The sequence below is a fragment of the Bos indicus x Bos taurus genome, chromosome 8 (assembly GCF_003369695.1).
Source record: "Bos indicus x Bos taurus breed Angus x Brahman F1 hybrid chromosome 8, Bos_hybrid_MaternalHap_v2.0, whole genome shotgun sequence".
Taxonomy (NCBI): domain Eukaryota; kingdom Metazoa; phylum Chordata; class Mammalia; order Artiodactyla; family Bovidae; genus Bos; species Bos indicus x Bos taurus.
Window position 1 is genome coordinate 73,103,336 of NC_040083.1, and position 17,222 is coordinate 73,120,557.

The 17,222-nt window shown below is 43.3% G+C and overlaps 1 protein-coding gene across 1 annotated transcript in view; it reads right to left on the minus strand.

The window, feature by feature from the left end:
* EBF2 (EBF transcription factor 2) overlaps positions 1–17,222 on the minus strand; it is a 222,376-nt gene that overhangs the window by 5,136 nt on the left and 200,018 nt on the right. The window contains exons 14-15 of the mRNA XM_027549951.1: positions 15,941–16,126; positions 4,859–5,026 (exon numbers count right to left, since the gene is read on the minus strand). Coding sequence (XP_027405752.1) covers positions 4,859–5,026; positions 15,941–16,126 — 354 coding nt within the window. The remainder of the gene's footprint in view (positions 1–4,858; positions 5,027–15,940; positions 16,127–17,222) is intronic.

The following is a 17,222-nucleotide window of genomic DNA, read 5'->3' on the forward strand; positions in this document are numbered from 1 at the left end:
GGATTTTGCTTCTTCCTGGTGTCACGTTGGGCACTTGGGTGGGCGAGACTCTGCTCCGTGGTGACCCTGACTTCTTGCTTGTAGAAACCGTTGCCAGTGTGTACATGTCCACCACACCGCTATATTTAAAATGGATAACCAATAAGGGCCTATTGTACAGCACAGAGAACTCTGCTCAATGTCATGTGGCAGCCTGGATGGGAGGGGAGCTTGCGGGGAAACAGACACCTGTATATGTATGGCCGAGGCCCTTTGATGTTCGCCTGAAAGTATCACAACATTGTTAATTGGCTACACCCCAATGCAAAATAAAAAGTTTTTTAAAAAAAGAAACTGTCACCAACAGACACAAAGCAAAAGTTAATTGGGAAAATGCGTAACTGCACGTTGTCCAATTTCTTTTTACCTTTGACATTTTATGGGAATTGTAACAGTTACTCTTCGGTTCAGGTAGAAAGTAGGTACGGATGAATGCTGAACAGAGGAACTACTATAATATTTCTGTCCCCAGAGAGACTAAGGGCTGCCAGAACTCAGGCTCTGGGGTCAAAATGTCTGAGTTCAAGTTCTTCAGTCACTGGCTGTGTGGTCCTGGATGAGCTCCTTAACTAGACATGGTGATAACTGGATGACCTTTGCCTTTGGCTCACAGGATGCTGGAACAAGATAATTCGTGTAAAGTGCTCGGTCCAGCATCTTACATGTGGGGTCCAGGCACGGTCCACGAGTCTTGGAGAGTGTTGGCTGTGCAATCTTCCTGCAGGCAACTGAGACCACCTCACCTTACAGCAGGAGAAGAGAAGAACCTCCCTCTCAGCCTGTGATTTTCAGGCTCCACCTCAGACCATCTTTTCACTCTCCCACTGTCTGTCCCTCAAGAGATGCAGCATCCTGCCATTCAGCCACCACCACCCCAGGATCCCTTCATTCAGTGGCTGTGGGCAGCACATTCAAGGTCAGCTCGGCTCTCTCTGTCTCTGCACCAACCAGCAACCAAGGTGTTGCTGGACCTTGAGCTGCTGGTCACCTGGTCCAAATGAGGAAGAACAGGAGTGAAGGCTTCTGGAAGGCATCCTTTGTCAGCCCCAGCCTCTCTCTGCCAGGCACGTCCTTTGCTTTTCCTGGTTCTTCACACACATAACTTCTCAACAACCTTGAGAGAGAGCAATCAGTTCTCCTGTTTAACAGTCTAGGAACCCAAGGTTCTTGGATGACAGTGACTAGTATAGATGCCCCAGCATGAGGGAGGCTGAGCTCCAATTCCAGCAACATCTGATGAAGTCAAGTTCATATACAAGGACATACTGTGTAGCACAGGGAACTCTGATTAATGTCATGTCCCATTGTTCCAGCATTCTTCCCACCGTGGGTAGTCTTTGAGGTTCTCCGAAGAATTATTTCTCCATGCACAACTTTATATTTTCATAACTCTTTCTAAGTTTTTTAGTCTCCAATTCCTAATTTAAGTGTCCTTTTTGTTCTTTTCTCCTTCTCTTCCACCTTTTCCTTCTCCAGCCCCTCCCCATCCTCCTCCTCCTCCATCTTAAGGTTCAAATCACCAAGGGAATTTGGAGGGAGTTTTAAGACTCCAACCTGGAGGAGGGAAGGGCAACCCACTCCAGTTTTCTTGCCTGGAGAACCCCATGGACAGAGAAGCCTGATAGGCTACGGTCCATAGGGTCACACAACTCCATTCTGACCAGTGGACCACAGAGGGCCTTGGGCATGCAGCCACCAGCACAGTGGGGATTCCAGGCCATGGCAGCCAGTAAAATATTTGTCCTGGCCTCTCTGAGGGCCAAGAGCCAGGTAGGACTCCTAGGTGGGTCACCCTGGATACCAAAGACCCAAAAAATCTGAGTCAACTAGCTCTGCTCCCCAACTCAGTCCCTGCATGAGAGAGGGGTGGCAGGTGGCAGTCAAGTTATACTTTTCTTCCTCCAAGTGAAGCTGAAAATACTGGCAAGAGTTGCCTGGAAGGAGGGAAAAGCTGTACCCTCCCTTTCCTCCTCTGACACTTGCACTCACCCTTAGTCCTTCTTGGGCCTCTCACTCTGCATTTCCCTGATGAGACCTGTGTGGCCCCCACCAGACTTAAGGGACATGACTAAAACCATAAGACTTGGAAAGCAGAGACATCACTGCTGAAGAGGTGGTGGGGAAGGAGAAGATGTGGCAAAAACTCAGCAATTGTTATACTTAAAACGGATAACCAACAGGGACCTACTGTATAGCACAAGGAACTCTGCTCAATGTAATGTGGCAGCCTGGATGGGAGGGGAGTTTGGGGGAGAATGGATACATGTATATGTATGGCTGAGTTCCTTTGCTGTTCACCTAAAACTGTTAATCAGCTATGTTGTTGTTTAGTTGCTAAGTCCCATCTGACTCTTTGCGACCCCATGGACTGTAGTCTGCCAGGCTTCTCTGTCCATGTGATTTCCCAGGCAAGAATACTGGAGTGGGTTGCCATGCCCCACTTCAGGGGATCTTCCCTACCCAGGGATTGAACCCACAACTCTTGCATTGGCAGGCAGATTCTTTACCACTGAGTCATCCCCTATACTCCAATACAAAATATGGAAATATATATACTACCATATATAAGATAGATAGCCAGTGGGAATTTGCTGTATGACTCAGGGAACTCAAACTGGAGCTCTGTGACAACTTAGAGGGGCAGGTAGGAGGGGACATATGTAGAGCTATGGCTGATTCATGTTCATGTATGGCAGAAACCAACATAATATTGTAAAGCAATTATCCTTCAATTAAAAATAAATGGGGAGGGAGGTGGGAGGAGGTTCAGGATGGGGAACACGTGTACACCCGTGGCAGATGCATGTTGATGTATGGCAAAACCAATACAATATTGTACAGTAATTAGCCTCCAATTAAAATAAATAAATTTATATTAAAAAAGAAAAATAAATAAATAAATAAATTTTTTTAAAATTCAGCAACTGTTCTCCTATACCAGTCTGGAGGTAAGGCCATCATGGGGAAAGTTCTGGGCATGTCCCCTCATGCTAAGCTAGAAACCACTGGCCCTTGATGAGAGACAGGGCAGTGGAGATGCTTAGCTACAGGCTCAGCCTGCTTCTCACTGAATCTGACATCTGGATGAAAAGCAAAATATATATATATTTTTTTTTTTCCCTTCAAATATACAGATGTTTCCAACTATTCCCATGCTGGGTGGCATGTAGACCCAGCTGCTTTGTCTCATTAGAAGCAAAAGAATTTTCAGGGGCTCTTCTGAGGGCTGGATTTTCAAATCTTATTTCACAGTTTGTCTGTCAAGTCACTTGACTTCGAGGAGGCACCATCACTCAAATGGTAGAGACGTGGCAGGAACAGGCCATACCTCCCAGAGCCGTGCTCAGCGCCAGCTAGCGAAGACACCCTCACAAGTATCCCCCCACAAGTAGCCCACACACAAGGCTCAGGATCCCCCGTGCAATCATAAAGCCACCAGGCAGAGGCAGTTCCAAGGTCAACACAGTCCATCGAGGCTGTGCTGACCCCAGAGGCTTTGATCCACGAAGGGTTACCCAAACTTCTGCCCTTTTTGGTTTTATCCAACACCACCTGTCGTGAATGTTTTGCATGTCAAGATGCAAGGAGCAGCCTAAAAATAATGTGGGGCGTCAGGCTCCCCCAGCGCTCAGCAGTTTCCAATTTGCTCTCATGCCATCAGCTGCTCCCATTCACAGTGAGGTGATTAAATTCTCATGTGCTCATCATATGCGTGCTACATCATGTCATATTATATTTTAGGACATCACTGAAGAACAGGTCTGATGGGTGATATTAATGCTTGTTCTTAGACACAGTATATCTTTCTTCCTTTCTTTTCTACCCCACCCCTGATCGGGCACCTGCTATCAATTTCACCAGCATGAAACCAGAATTCTCAGAACTCGCTGGTTGCTTCTGAAGGATCTTGTCCATGGGACTGGGAATGCAGTGTGGGTGGCAAGCCGATTCATGTGGCACCTGCTGTGGTGGTCAGGTACCTTAAGGGAAATAGTGACATGGTGTTGTGGACCATGGTCTGGAGGTCTGGAGGGCTTCCCTGGCAGCTCAGTGGTGAAGAATGCACTTGCCAATGCAGCAGACACAGGTTTGATCCCTGATCCAGGAAGATCCCATGTACTGACTGTGGAGGAACTAAGCCCATGCACCACAACTACTGAGCCTGTGCTCCAGAAACTGGGAGCCACAACTACTGAAGCCTGGTGCTCTAGAGCTTGTGCTCAGCAACAAGAAAAGCCCTCACACCACAACTAGAGAGCAGCCCTCACTTGCTGCAACTAGAGAAAAGTTTGCACAGCAATGACGACCCAGTAGAGCTTTAAAAAAAAAAAAAAAGCAACATCTGGAGAGTCCAGACACTCCTGGAGGGTCCACATGGCTCTGTTCTTAGTTGCTCAGTCATGTCTGACTCTTTGCAACCCTGTGGACTGTAGCCCACTAAGCTTCTCTGTCCCTGGGGATTTTCCAGGCAAGACTACTGGCGTGGGTTGCCATGCCCTCTTCCAGGGGATTTTCCCAACCCAGGGACTGAATCCATGTCTCCCACACTGCAGGTGAATTCTTTACTGTCTGAGCCACCACCCTACCTATTCTGTGTCCTTGCAGAGTTGTCTGACTCCTCTGTTATTCCCCGATCTTGCCCTAGGATAGAGAACTAGCCCAGTTCTACAAGACATGCTGGTCCCACGATGAAAACACCAAAGCAGCTCCTTGTAGGGAAATGGCTAGAGACAGAAGGCTACAGGGCTGTTTGCTCTCACTTTGTGGACTCTGTGGCACATGAACCACGCTGACTCCCAAGGTGCTACAGCTTGCTTACCTCTGAATCCGTTTCCATTGCCACTGGAGCAGGCAGGCGAAGGGGAGCCTTGGGGCCTGATGACAGGGGCAAAGGCACTCTTCTGTTTGACAGCAGGAAAAACTGAAGAGGAAAACGGGAGGATGGAGGATGTGCTGGAAGATCCAACAGTGGGACTTGATGACATGACTGGAAAGCAAAGGACAGTCCTTCTTTAGAAAGAGAAAGATCTAGGAGTTAAGTTCTTTCTTCAGTACATACAACCAGAACATACTGATTGCAAAATTACGTGTTTGTTCCAGGCTTTGTTCCAGATTCCAAGGATTTGAGAAGAAGTTGAATGTGACAATGACCCTGCCCTGTCCCTTGGAAGGAATAGACAAATGAAACAATGATTAGGGTCATCATCCTATCGGAGGAGTGAACACGATGCTAAGGAGATACATCCGGGCCGGGTGCTTTTCTGCCTGGAAGAGTCAGGAAGGCATCAGCAGGAGGTCATATTGTTATAGGTCTTAATCCACAAGTACTGGGTTGGCCAAAATGTTTGTTCAGATTTCTCTGAAAGGTATTGTAGAAAAACCCAAACAAACTTTTTGGCCAACCCAATAGAAGCTCAACACGAGAAGGCTAAGACCAACCTCTGAAAAATGATCAAGTCTACTAAAAAACAGAAACCTATTTTTTTTTTTTAATCCTAAAATGTAATCCTGTCTGGGAGCCATGTGCCTCCCTGGCAGTTCTCAGGGCACCAGAGATTTGCTCTGTAGGGTAGGCATCTTCTCGGAGCGTGCCATCTCTATGGGCCACTTCCTCATTAAATGTAAAAGTTTATTAACATTGAAGAGATTACCTCCCTTCTCCCTCTACTTTCAGAGCTCCTGGGAAATAAAGCTGCAAGGCAGCCTCCTCTGATGTAATGTGTAGGAAAAAAACACACCAGTATTAATATTAAAATGACTTCAAGGAAGCCAAAAGCTAACTGTTGTGATTTCCAAGAAAAATAAAGGCAACTTACACAACAAAGCGCCCCACCTCTTAATGTCAGATACTCCACCAACTTACATCATACAAGAAGATAATTTTCTTCCAGGTTCAATTTGCTCGAAAAAGAGGTAAACTTGAGTTCACACACATAAAATTGTTAGAGATAGCATTTTATAGTATATGGTCAAGTTTCAGGGACTCATTCTAGTGTCCAGAATTCTGAACTGTCCCAAGTCATATGACTTAGAATTACTGCAACATAATGGCAAAGGCCATAATAAAGGCTAAGAGTGCTGACTTCTACTTCAGATCATCAGTAGTCCAGATAGTCCACAAGTAAATCTGAAACTGAGGACATGAATGCAAGTTAATGTTTCAAGTATAAGGTGAATTTTGGAGGTCCAGTGTTCTGATGGCCTTTGCAAAACTCCATCCTCATTTTTCCCCTCTCCCTATAAACGTAGACATTCGGCTGTGTTCACACAATGGAGTATACAAAGCAATAATACGGCATGCCTCCCATGCAATGTCTTTTACAGCCGATCTACAAACCAAAGACTTAAAAAAAAAAAAAAAAAAAAAAGCTTTATCTAAAAAAAAAAAACTGCTCATCCAGAAATGGTCCTGGTTTAAAGGGCAATGCAAAAGGAAGCACTGGAATACATCCCAGTCTTCAAAAGAAAAAAATTGGTGGTATTTGTAGCGCTAGTGGTAAAGAATCCGCCTGCCAAAACATAAGACATAAGACACAGGACTTTGATCCCTGGGTCAGGAAGATCCCCTGGAGGAGGGCATGGTAACTCACTCCAGTATTCTTGGCTAGAGAATCCCATGGACAGAGGAGCCTAGTGGGGTCACAGTCCACAGGGTGGCAAAGAGTCAGATACGACTGAAGCACCTTAGCATGCATGCACATGGAAGAGGATACAGGGTTAAGCCTGGAGAATGAATTTTATTCTCAGGTTCAAGTCAGTCTCCTCTCTAGCCTTGGTTTTAGCATCAATGAAATGTGTGTGTGTGCACAGGGTGAGTGGCTGGGACCTCTCCTCTTTCTGTAAGGCACAGAATTAGAGGCCAAAGGAAAGCTGCTACGCGGAAACCCCTGATTCTGACCACCATCCAGTCTCTGCCATACCGTGTGATCCATGCGGGTACCAAAATGGCGCCTTGGTTTCTGGGTCTGCAATAGCAGAATCTCCCCTCATACAGCATGAGAGAGGAGAGTTTTTATAATGTGAATTAGGCACACACACACATGCATACATATACTTGATTCCATTTATATTCAGCATATGAGTCATTTCTAGTAACAGATCCTAAAGCATGCTTATTAGCGTGGCCACCTCTCAGTGGGAAAGGAGTCATCTCAGACTTCACCAAGTGACATAAAATTGCTGCAGAGTTGAATAAACACAGAGCTGCAAAGTGCCCATTTAAAATATTTTAAACAAAATTTTTGCAAAATGTCAGATTATATACAAATTTAAAATTTAATATGTTTATAATAAAAATCCTAAAAGGAATTTTAATATGCCTATGTTAGCAAACATAATTTCTATGTTTATTTTAAAAAATGCTGTAAGAGCCAGAAGTTTCATTTAAATTTTTTTAAAGAAGCCTTAATATCTTAACAGATATTAAAACTTATTATAGATCTATACCAATGAAATCAGTGTTATACCAGCATAGACATAGACAGACAAATCCTTGGAGAAAATAGAGTCCAGAAATAGATCTGGATATATAGGAGAATTAAAACTTAATAAAGGTGACATTTCAAATTAGTGGGGAAATAAACACATAGGAACAATACACTAGCCATTTGGAGACAAAATTTAGAGTGCATCCTCATATTAAACCCAAAAATAAATCTAAATAGATTAAAGGGTTATTTTTAAAAACAAAATTATAAAGGAGCTAGTAGAAAAATGAGGAAGTTATATAATTTACCTCATCCTTTCCACCCCAAAGCCTAAACAGAACATCATAAGATAGATTTGTCATGTAACAAAAAATTTCTATGACACATACAGAAAAGGCAAATGACAAATTAGGAAAACTATTTTTCATAATTTATTTAGATATATTCAGATCCTCAGTAGCTAATAGGTTTTTATAAACTAATCAGGAAACGTCCCAATAGAAAAATAGGCAAAGGACATGAAAAGAAATGTCACAGAAGGAAAAATGAAAATAACCAAAAGGCCTTTATAGACCTATAAATGGTCAGACCAATTAGTAATCAGATGCAAATTAAAACAGTAATGAGATGTTATTTTCCACTTGCCAAATTGATAAAGATTAAGAAAAAATTAAGAGGGCAGGGAAACAGATACTCTCCTTTTCTAAGGGGAGTGCTAACCTCTCTGGAGGAACTTTGGTAATATGTATCAAAGTATTTGAAAACGTCCATGTCTTTTAACCCAGTAATTTAATTTCCAGAAATTAATTCCAAGGAGGTAATCATAAATGTGCAAAAAAAAAAAAAAAACCCAAGGACATTTTTATAATCATGAAAAACTGGGAAATAAGTGAAATGACTAGCAGTAGGATAAACTATATTAAATCCATGAAATGGAACACTAGGCAAACGTTAAAACTAAGATTAAAGAAGAGTGTTTAATGGCATGGAAAGATATGCATCCTCAGATGAGTAAAGCAGAACACATAATAATACAGACAATGAACCCACTTTTACTTTTAAAAAAAACATACAAAACAAAAGTGTAATAGGATGTGATAGGCATCCAATTTTTTTTTTTTTTTTGGCTGTATCATGTGGCTTGTTGGATCTTAGTTCCATGATCAGGGACTGAACCTGGGCCTCCGCAGTGAGAGATCGGAGTCCTAACCACTGGACTGCCAGGGAATTCCCACACCCAAATTTTTAATGACATTATCTAGCAGACAGGATTGTGAAAATTTTGAATTTCTTCCTTTTACTCATCTATATTTTCAAAATTTTCTATAATGAATATGTATGACTTTTGATGTAGCAGAAAACAGTAAAAGCTGTTAAAAGAAACAAATGGAAAAATCTCTTATTTCTTTGGTAAAAAATAATACAATCCTTAGCAATAGACATAATAGCTTTCCTGACATTAACATTTCTCTTCAATCTAAGGCTTAATTGCCTGTAAACAAGGTTACCTGTTAACCTTTCTGCTACAAAAAAAAGCAAAGCACCAATAAATTTACAAATTCCTGGGAAAACCTTGTTGATTGTAGTTAACTCTGCAATGTAAACGTCACTCCTAATATCTGTTTTCCATTCTTAGAACACAGGTCTATATCACTGATGAATTTTATGGAGCCTAGCTTCATATCTGTGACTTTGAGAATTTTGTCATTTTTCTTCTACTTTCTTTTTCATTCATCTTATGACAGAAGCCCATTAGCTGTGCATCAGAGCAGATGCTGCAGTTTTCAAAATATATGTATCCATGACTGCAAGGCTTACTTTGAAAGTTACCACTGGTTACCTCTGCAAAGAAATAAAGTGTATCATTTTGTTTCCTTTTTATCTAGAAATGCTTTTCAAAGCCTCTATAATGAGGTTACAATTGTCATTTTGTTCAGTTGCCAAGTCATGTTCAACTCCTTGTCCTATGATTTTTTCCCCCTTTCTGAACAAAAAGACAATAGAAACACACCAAAGTATTAACAAGGTGTTTTTGTTGTTTGTTTGTTTTGTTTTGTTTTAATGGCAGGAGTAATGCTTTCTTTTAAAAGCTATTGTCAGGACTTTCCTGGTGGTCAAGTGGTTAAGAAAGCACTAGCCAATGTTTGGGACACAGGTTGGATCCCTGATCCAGGAGCTATGATCCCACACGCCTTGACGCAGCTAAGCCCTGTGAGCCACCGTTACTAAAGCCTGCACTCTAGAGCCCGTGGTCCACAGCAAGAGAAGTCACTGAAATGAGAAGCCTGTGCACCAAAGCTAGAGAGTAGCCCCTGCTCATCACAACTAGAGGAAGCCCAAGCAGCAACACAGACCCAATGCAGCAAAATAAATGAATAAATATTTTTAAATAATAATACAATAAAAGCTATCATCTGTGTTCTAAATGTTCTACATAATCATTTAATACTCTACAATAGAAAAAACGTCTTGATATTTATTTTTGAAAATATGAAAACTCTGAGGCCTGAGGCACAGTCCAAGACTATGTATGTAAGTGAAGTAAGAGTCCCTGCAAAGCTCAAACTGGGTGCTCTGTGATGACCTAGAGGAGTGGGATGGGGTGAGACTTGGGAAGGAGTTTCAAGAGGGAAGGGGACATGTATATACTGATGGCTGATTCATGTTGATGTATGGCAGAAACCAACACGAAATTGTAAAGCAATTTATCCTCCAATTAAAAATAAATAATTTTTTTTAAAAAAGAATCCCTGTGGACAGGTTGGATTCTGTCTGTATGGATCCTGTTTCAAACTTGGCGCCACTTGGTAACTATTCAACTTTGGAAGAAGTGGTTCCCTTGGGAGTTGCAAGCTTGCTGAGTAGAACATCTTTGGGGACACCAGTATGTACCGTTTTAGGAAAGTTGATCATGCATACTTGAAAATTTCTCTGGACACCTCTCTCTGCGGATAGAGACCAAAGAAAAGGCCAGTACTTCTGGCCCAGAAATCTCTTGTGAACATGGGGAGTTCAGGAAAAACCACTTTTCTGCTTCTTAGGATTGATTGGCTCACACGGTTCCAGCTGGAACTCACTGGGCACACATCCTTCTTTGCATCGAGCCATTGCATTTGTTGGCGTGAAGGGGTCTGTCAGCATTTCATTATAACCCCCTATTGTCAGGGGTTTAGAATTCAGCCATAAAAACTTGCACTGAGCTGGAACTTGGCACACACCACTACCGCCAGGAAGTGAAGTTTGTATGTGAAATTGAAAAAACATCTGTTTGGCCATTTTTGAAGTGGTGTGAGAGCAAAAGCAGTGAAGATGCAGGGTTTTGATACGCTGCATTGGCCACAAAAGCAAGTCAACTTGACCAAGAGGCTTGACTTTATTTCTTTTTTAACGTCTCTGGCAAGTGATTGCTCCATGGCACACCCTGGCCACATCAGACTAGTTTAAAAAATAAAATGAAAAATCAGAGAAGGGTGTTTTCAGACACAAGCAACTGAACTGATGAAATGGTATCCCCTGAGCCTTTTATTTTCTTTTTTGTATTTCCCAGAGAATTTGAGACTTAGGTGGGTAGAAATACAGGTCATGTGCTATTGTAATGGACTCCATGGGGTATTCGGTTTTTTCACAGAATGGAATTTTATTGTAATAGAATGCATTGTTTGGAATCCCATTCCACGTCTGCAATTCCTTCAGACCTTCCCTCAAAAAAGGAAGGTGAAAGGGGTCTCACAGACCCAGTAGGAAATACAAGAGGACCTTATCTAATGTGTTTCCCTTCCTCTGGGCAGGGAGCCTTCCTATTTGTGGATGCTCTCTTGTTTTAATGGGTGATTTGAAGACTTGGGGTGTTACTGTTTTCTTGTAGCAGTGGGATTGAGTGATCAAGAAAGGACAGTGGACGAAGTGGTCACTGGCTGGGATGGGAAGGGTCCCTTCCTATTGAATGAATTATCTAGTAAGAAACATCATACCATCAACATCTGATGGGCAATTTAATTCATCCATTCACTGTCTCTCTGTCCATCCACACCCCACCCACCCCTTCCTGTCTTACTTTCCTCTTTCTCCCTCCCTCATTACCACACTTAACCCTACATTGTTATATTAACCTTTTTTTGGGGGGGGGGCCATGCCATGTGCATGTGGGATCTTAGTTCCCTTACCATGGATTGAACCCATGATCCCTGCATTGGGAGCACACAGTCTTAACCACTGGGCCACCAGGAAAGTCCCTATATTAACTATTTTTGATCTACAAAAATGACAGTTTCACATAGTTCAACCTAACATACACATTTTATTCATAAATGTATGACCATAATGAAATTGCACATTTTGGGACATCAAAAAGAGATAGTTTCCTATGGCTCAGCTCAGTAGTATGCTATAAATACATGAAATATCTTTAATATGATTGAATAATTTAAAAACATGATATCCTGGATCTGATGACACATGTTCTAGCCCCATTTTTTACTGTTTATTGGCCATGAGCCCTTGAGTAAGTCAGTTAATAACCCTTCATATCTTAGAAGGGAAAATGATGATGATACTAGTAAAGTAAATTATATTAATGAATATAATTATATAAATATGTTAATTATATACACATAATAAATTATTATATCCATGTGTGAATGCTCAGTCACTTCAATTGTGTCTGATTCTTTGCAACCCTATGGACTGTAGCCCACTAGGTTCCACTGTCCATGGGATTCTCCAGGTAAGAATACTGGAGTGGGTTGCCATGTCCTCTGCCAGGGGATCTTCCCGACCCAGGGATCAAACCCATGTCTCTTGCATCTCCTGCATTGCAGGTGGATTCTTTACCACTAGCACCACTTGGGAAGCCCCTTTCATAAGGTTATTGTGAAGATCTGACTGGACTCATGTGTGAGCATGCTTGTTAGGCTGTAAGGTTGAATGTAATTGTAAATTACTTGTATTGTTGTGACCGTTATCATGGGACGTTATTTACACAGTGGTTCTTCTGCCCTTGCATCCCTCGTAGGGGCTATTACGATGTGGTCCCTTCTGCACATGGGGTCCACTCTCCACATGGATGCATGGGAGAATCTCTCCAAGGTCTCAGCCACTGAAAAATCAAGTTTCTCCTGAGCTTTGACTACTACTATTACTACTAATGTGTGGACGTAGAATTTTATAACAAATAGTGTTTCTCTCTTTGCCTTACCATCTTGTTAGCCAGGGGTCCCTAATCCCCAGGACCAGTACTGGTCCATGGCCTGTTAGGAACTGGGCTGCACAGCAGGAGATGAGCAACAGCAAGGGAGCAAAGCTTCTCTGTATTTACAACCGCTCCCCATCGCTTGCCTTACCACCTGAGCTCTGCCTCCTGTCAGAGCAGTGGCGGCATTAGACTCTCATAGGAGTGTGAACCCTAACCCTAAAATCAAAGTGGAATATCCTGAGATTGCTGCAAGATAGAAATAAAGTCCACGATAAGTATAATGTGCTTGGATCAACCCGAAACCATTCCCTGTCCCCCCCGCCAGTCCATGGAAAAATTGTCTTCCAAGAAACTGGTCCCTCGTGCCAAAAAAGTTGGGGACCGCTGTTGTAAGCCTCTGAACCAAGTTAATGACTCCCTTGAACAGACCCAAAGGCATCCACACTAACCCTTGGATTCATCTAATTTTCCTATACATGTTTTTTTTCTTCTATCCGTTTCTTCTAGTTTCCATTTTATACTTTAATACTGCTCATATGACTATTAATATTCCCCCCATACATTTTTGGAACAAGAGAAGGTAAAAACAAGCAAGGAAATAAATGAAGCAAACAACCATTTGTTTTCCTCAGTCCCTCTGATCTAACTGACCCGGACCATCTGACAGGTCACAACGCAGAACGCGTGTCTGTGAAACGGCCCTTCCACTCCATGTCCTCTGCCTGCCTTTTTGACTGTGGAAAACTTTAATCAAAGAATAAGTTTAATCAGAGAAATGTGGAAACAAAGGAAAATAGAGAACACTAAATAATAATAATGTAGTCATTAAGCATAGTCAAGGACTTTCAGTTCTTTCTCAAGGGCCATAGATAATATTCTGAGCCCTATCCTGTGAACTGTCTTAAAGATACTGAAACACCAGGTGGAGAAGTTTACTATGTGATGACTGGAGTGTACCCAGGACATGCACTGCCACAATTCTGATAACTGGCCACAGAGAAATGGGAACAAGTGGACCCTAGAAGTAAAGATTAACTGTACCTGAAACAACCAAGATGATGCTGGTCAGACCACCATGGACCAATCTGAAGCTGACTTGTCAGAGCTGACTACTGTTTCTAGGTTTAGTCTTGTCCCCCGACCCTGCCCACCTTCTGTCTATAAATGCTCTTGACCCAATGCTTCCCAGTGGGAGGAGGGGTGGTGGAGTCAGCCTTTGGACAGACGTGTGCCACCCTCCCCCAACCCCATCCGGTTGCCGGCATCTGAAATAAAGCAAATTTTCCTTTCCACCAACCTGGGCTGTTTATTGGCTTCTGAGAGGTGAGCAGCCAGACTCCCCCACACAGTCTTTCAGTAACATCTACAATAACAAGAGTTTCGTTGTCCTGGAAGAACCAACCTCTGCTACCTCTGCGACTTGTTACTGTATCTTCACCACACAAAGCAGAGTGCTGAGTGTAATGAATCAAACAGATAATCCAGAAATATCTCCTAGGCGGGTGTCCGCAGGGAACCAGAGGCCTTAAAACTAAGAGCGGTGGCCTCCAGACCTGAGCACGTTATGTCCTGAGCTGCACTAGAACTCTCAGCAGAGAGAGCTGCACAGAGGACTCTCAGCAGAGCCTTGCAATCAGCTGTGGCATTTCACGGACACACCACTCAATCTTCAGACTCTACAGGACGGCTTATCCTCTGCCCTGAAGTGGTCCCTATCTGGGGTATGAAAAGCATCTTCTCTCAGCCTCCTGGGACGATTCTACAAGGCCCCAGTTTGGCCCCCGGTGCCATGCAAATGAGTTTTCATAACTTCCTAGAACATCTTAGGCTTCCCAGGTGGCACTAGTGGTAAAGAACCTGCCTGCCAATGCAGGAGATGTAAAAACCACAAGTTCGATCCCTGGGTCAGGAAGATCCCCTAGAGGGAGAGCATGGCAACCCACTCCAGTGTTCTTGCCTGGAGAATCCCACAGACAGAGAAGCCTGGTGGGCTCCAGTCCATGGGGTCACCAAGAGTTGGACACGACTGAAGCAACTTAGCATGCACACAGTACATCTAGCTTGCAGTTAATTCACAGATTAGGACTAAGAGCTTCTGCCTCCATATATTTCACAGTCACCAGCAGTCAAGTTCCATCTCTCTGGAGGTACATAAGGGAGGTAAGAGCCATGTAGCAAAGTGAGAAGGGAGATGATGTGTTACACAGAAAAACTGAAGCTATCTGCTCTGTCCAGATTCTTGCCCTGCTATATCCTAGCTATGTGATCTTGGGTAAGTCAGTTAACTGTTGGGTACCTAAACTTCCTTGCCGATGACAAGAAGGTAATACTGACCTCAGAGAGTTCTTGTGAAGATTAAATAAAACACTATATCTGAAAGTGCCTAAGGAAGAAGGACTTCCCTGGTGGTCCAGTGGCTAAGACTCCACGGCCCCAGTGGAGGGGACCCAGGTTCAATGACCCCTAGTCAAGGAACTGAAGATCTTGTGTGCCACAATTAAGACCTAGCATGGCCAAATAAATTTTTTTAAAAGTATACAGGTTCGATACAGGATCCTTGGGGCTGGTGCACTGGGATGACCCGGAGGGATGGTACAGGGAGGGAGCGGGGAAGGGCTTCAGGATAGGGAACACATGTATACCCGTGGTGGATTCATGTTGATGTGTGGCAAAACCAATACAATATTGTAAAGTAACTAGCCTCCAATTAAATAAATTTAAATTAAAAAAATATATATATATATATAAAATTTTTAAAAAAAGCATACAGCATGTTAACTGAAATGGAGTCTTAATTCCTCATTCCCATCCACACAAATCACATCTATTGCTCCTCTGTAAAAAGGGAATAAATAGTTTCACTCCTTTTCTTTCTCTTGAAAGGCTTTGAGTAAGTGGTGCTAGTGGTAGAGAACCCTCTGCCAAAGCAGGAGACACAGGTTCAATCCTTGGGTTGGGAAGATCCTCTGGAAGAGAGCATGGCAACCCACTCTAGTATTCTTGCCTAGAGAATCCCATGGACAGAGGAGCCTGGTGGGCTACAGTCCATGGGATCACAAAGAGATATGACTGAAGCGACTTAGCGACATAGCACAGCACAAACCAATAAGCCCAAGTCCACTAAAGGAGATGTACAAATGGCAGGAAGGATGTTTCATCAGGAAATTGGACCACGCCTCCGTGAGTCTAAAATGCAGATATGCTACTGTCTCTTAAAAGGCTAGACAGTAAAACCCAGGGACAGAGAGGCAGGGAGAGCTGGCCTGAGGGACAAGGCACTTACTTCCATAAGGGGAGCCGGTGGGGGAGCCGTTGAGAAATCCCGGTGACCCTGGAACACCCAGGTTGGCCATGGGGACGTTGCTGTAGCCATTCATGCTGTTACTGGAGGTGCTGTAGTTAGACTGCTGGGGGGTGGAGCTGGAAGAATAGCCCCGTGGAGAGATGCTGCTCGTGTTTCGGATGTATCCTGGACAACAAAGAAAAGCCCAGATAAATGAGCCTGGATGCGCAGGCGCACTCACACACACAGCAGAGACCAAATATGGCAGCGTAGGTGCACAAAGCTCCCAGTCTGTAGAATTCCACCAGGCTGACTGTGGGCTGGAGGGGGAAGTCTGCAGTTTGTCTTCAGACTTGTCATACCTTCCTATCTCTTCCCCATTCTGCACAAAACCTTCCTCCTCTTTCCCATTTGCAGTCAACATCTCCAACTCACACTAAGGAGTGGTTGACTAAGGGGCAGTGTGCAGTGACATCTCCCAAATCATATCTCATGTAACACTAAAGCCCCCTGAGATACTTGATGGGTGTCACTGAGAAAAGCATTCTCTGGTCAAATGAAGCTTGGAAGATGGTGCATACGGTGGCCATTCATTGAAGATTCATATATGGTACTGAAGCTCCAATAATTAGGCCACCTGATGCAAAGAGCTGACTCATTGGAAAAGACTCTGATGCTTGGAAAGATTGAAGGCAAAAGGAGATGGGGGTGGGAGAGATGAGACGGTTAGATAGCATCACCAACTCAATGGACATGAATTTGAGCAAACTCCAGGAGACAGTGAAGAATAGAGAGCCTGTTGTGCTGCAGTCCATGGGGTTACAAAGAGTTGGCTATGACTTAGGGACTGAGCAACAACAGAGAATAAATAAACTGGTTTAACTTTGCTAACCTAGTGTTTCCCAAATTTCACGCACCAGAGCATCTTTTCTGGGTGTGGTAAGGAAAGGAGTTCTAGTAACATCGCAAGGGCCACTAGCATTCTACTGATCACAGCTATAGAAGTTTGAAGCTGTTACTGTGCCCTGTTGGGTGAGGTGGGGTGTGTTTTCAAAATGCATTGACAAGTTCATCTAAATGGGCTGTCCAAAGACTTGGAAGCATCAGCAATGGAATGCAAGGGAGAGCCAGTCCATAAGCAGAATTGCTTCTCCCCATATTTCTGAAACCCTAGCAGAGACATCACCTAATCTAGCCTGAACTAACCCATGTTGGATAACTGCCTCTAAAGGTATTAAAGAAATGACACAAATTTGGGGGGACAAAAGGTAATAATGTCCCA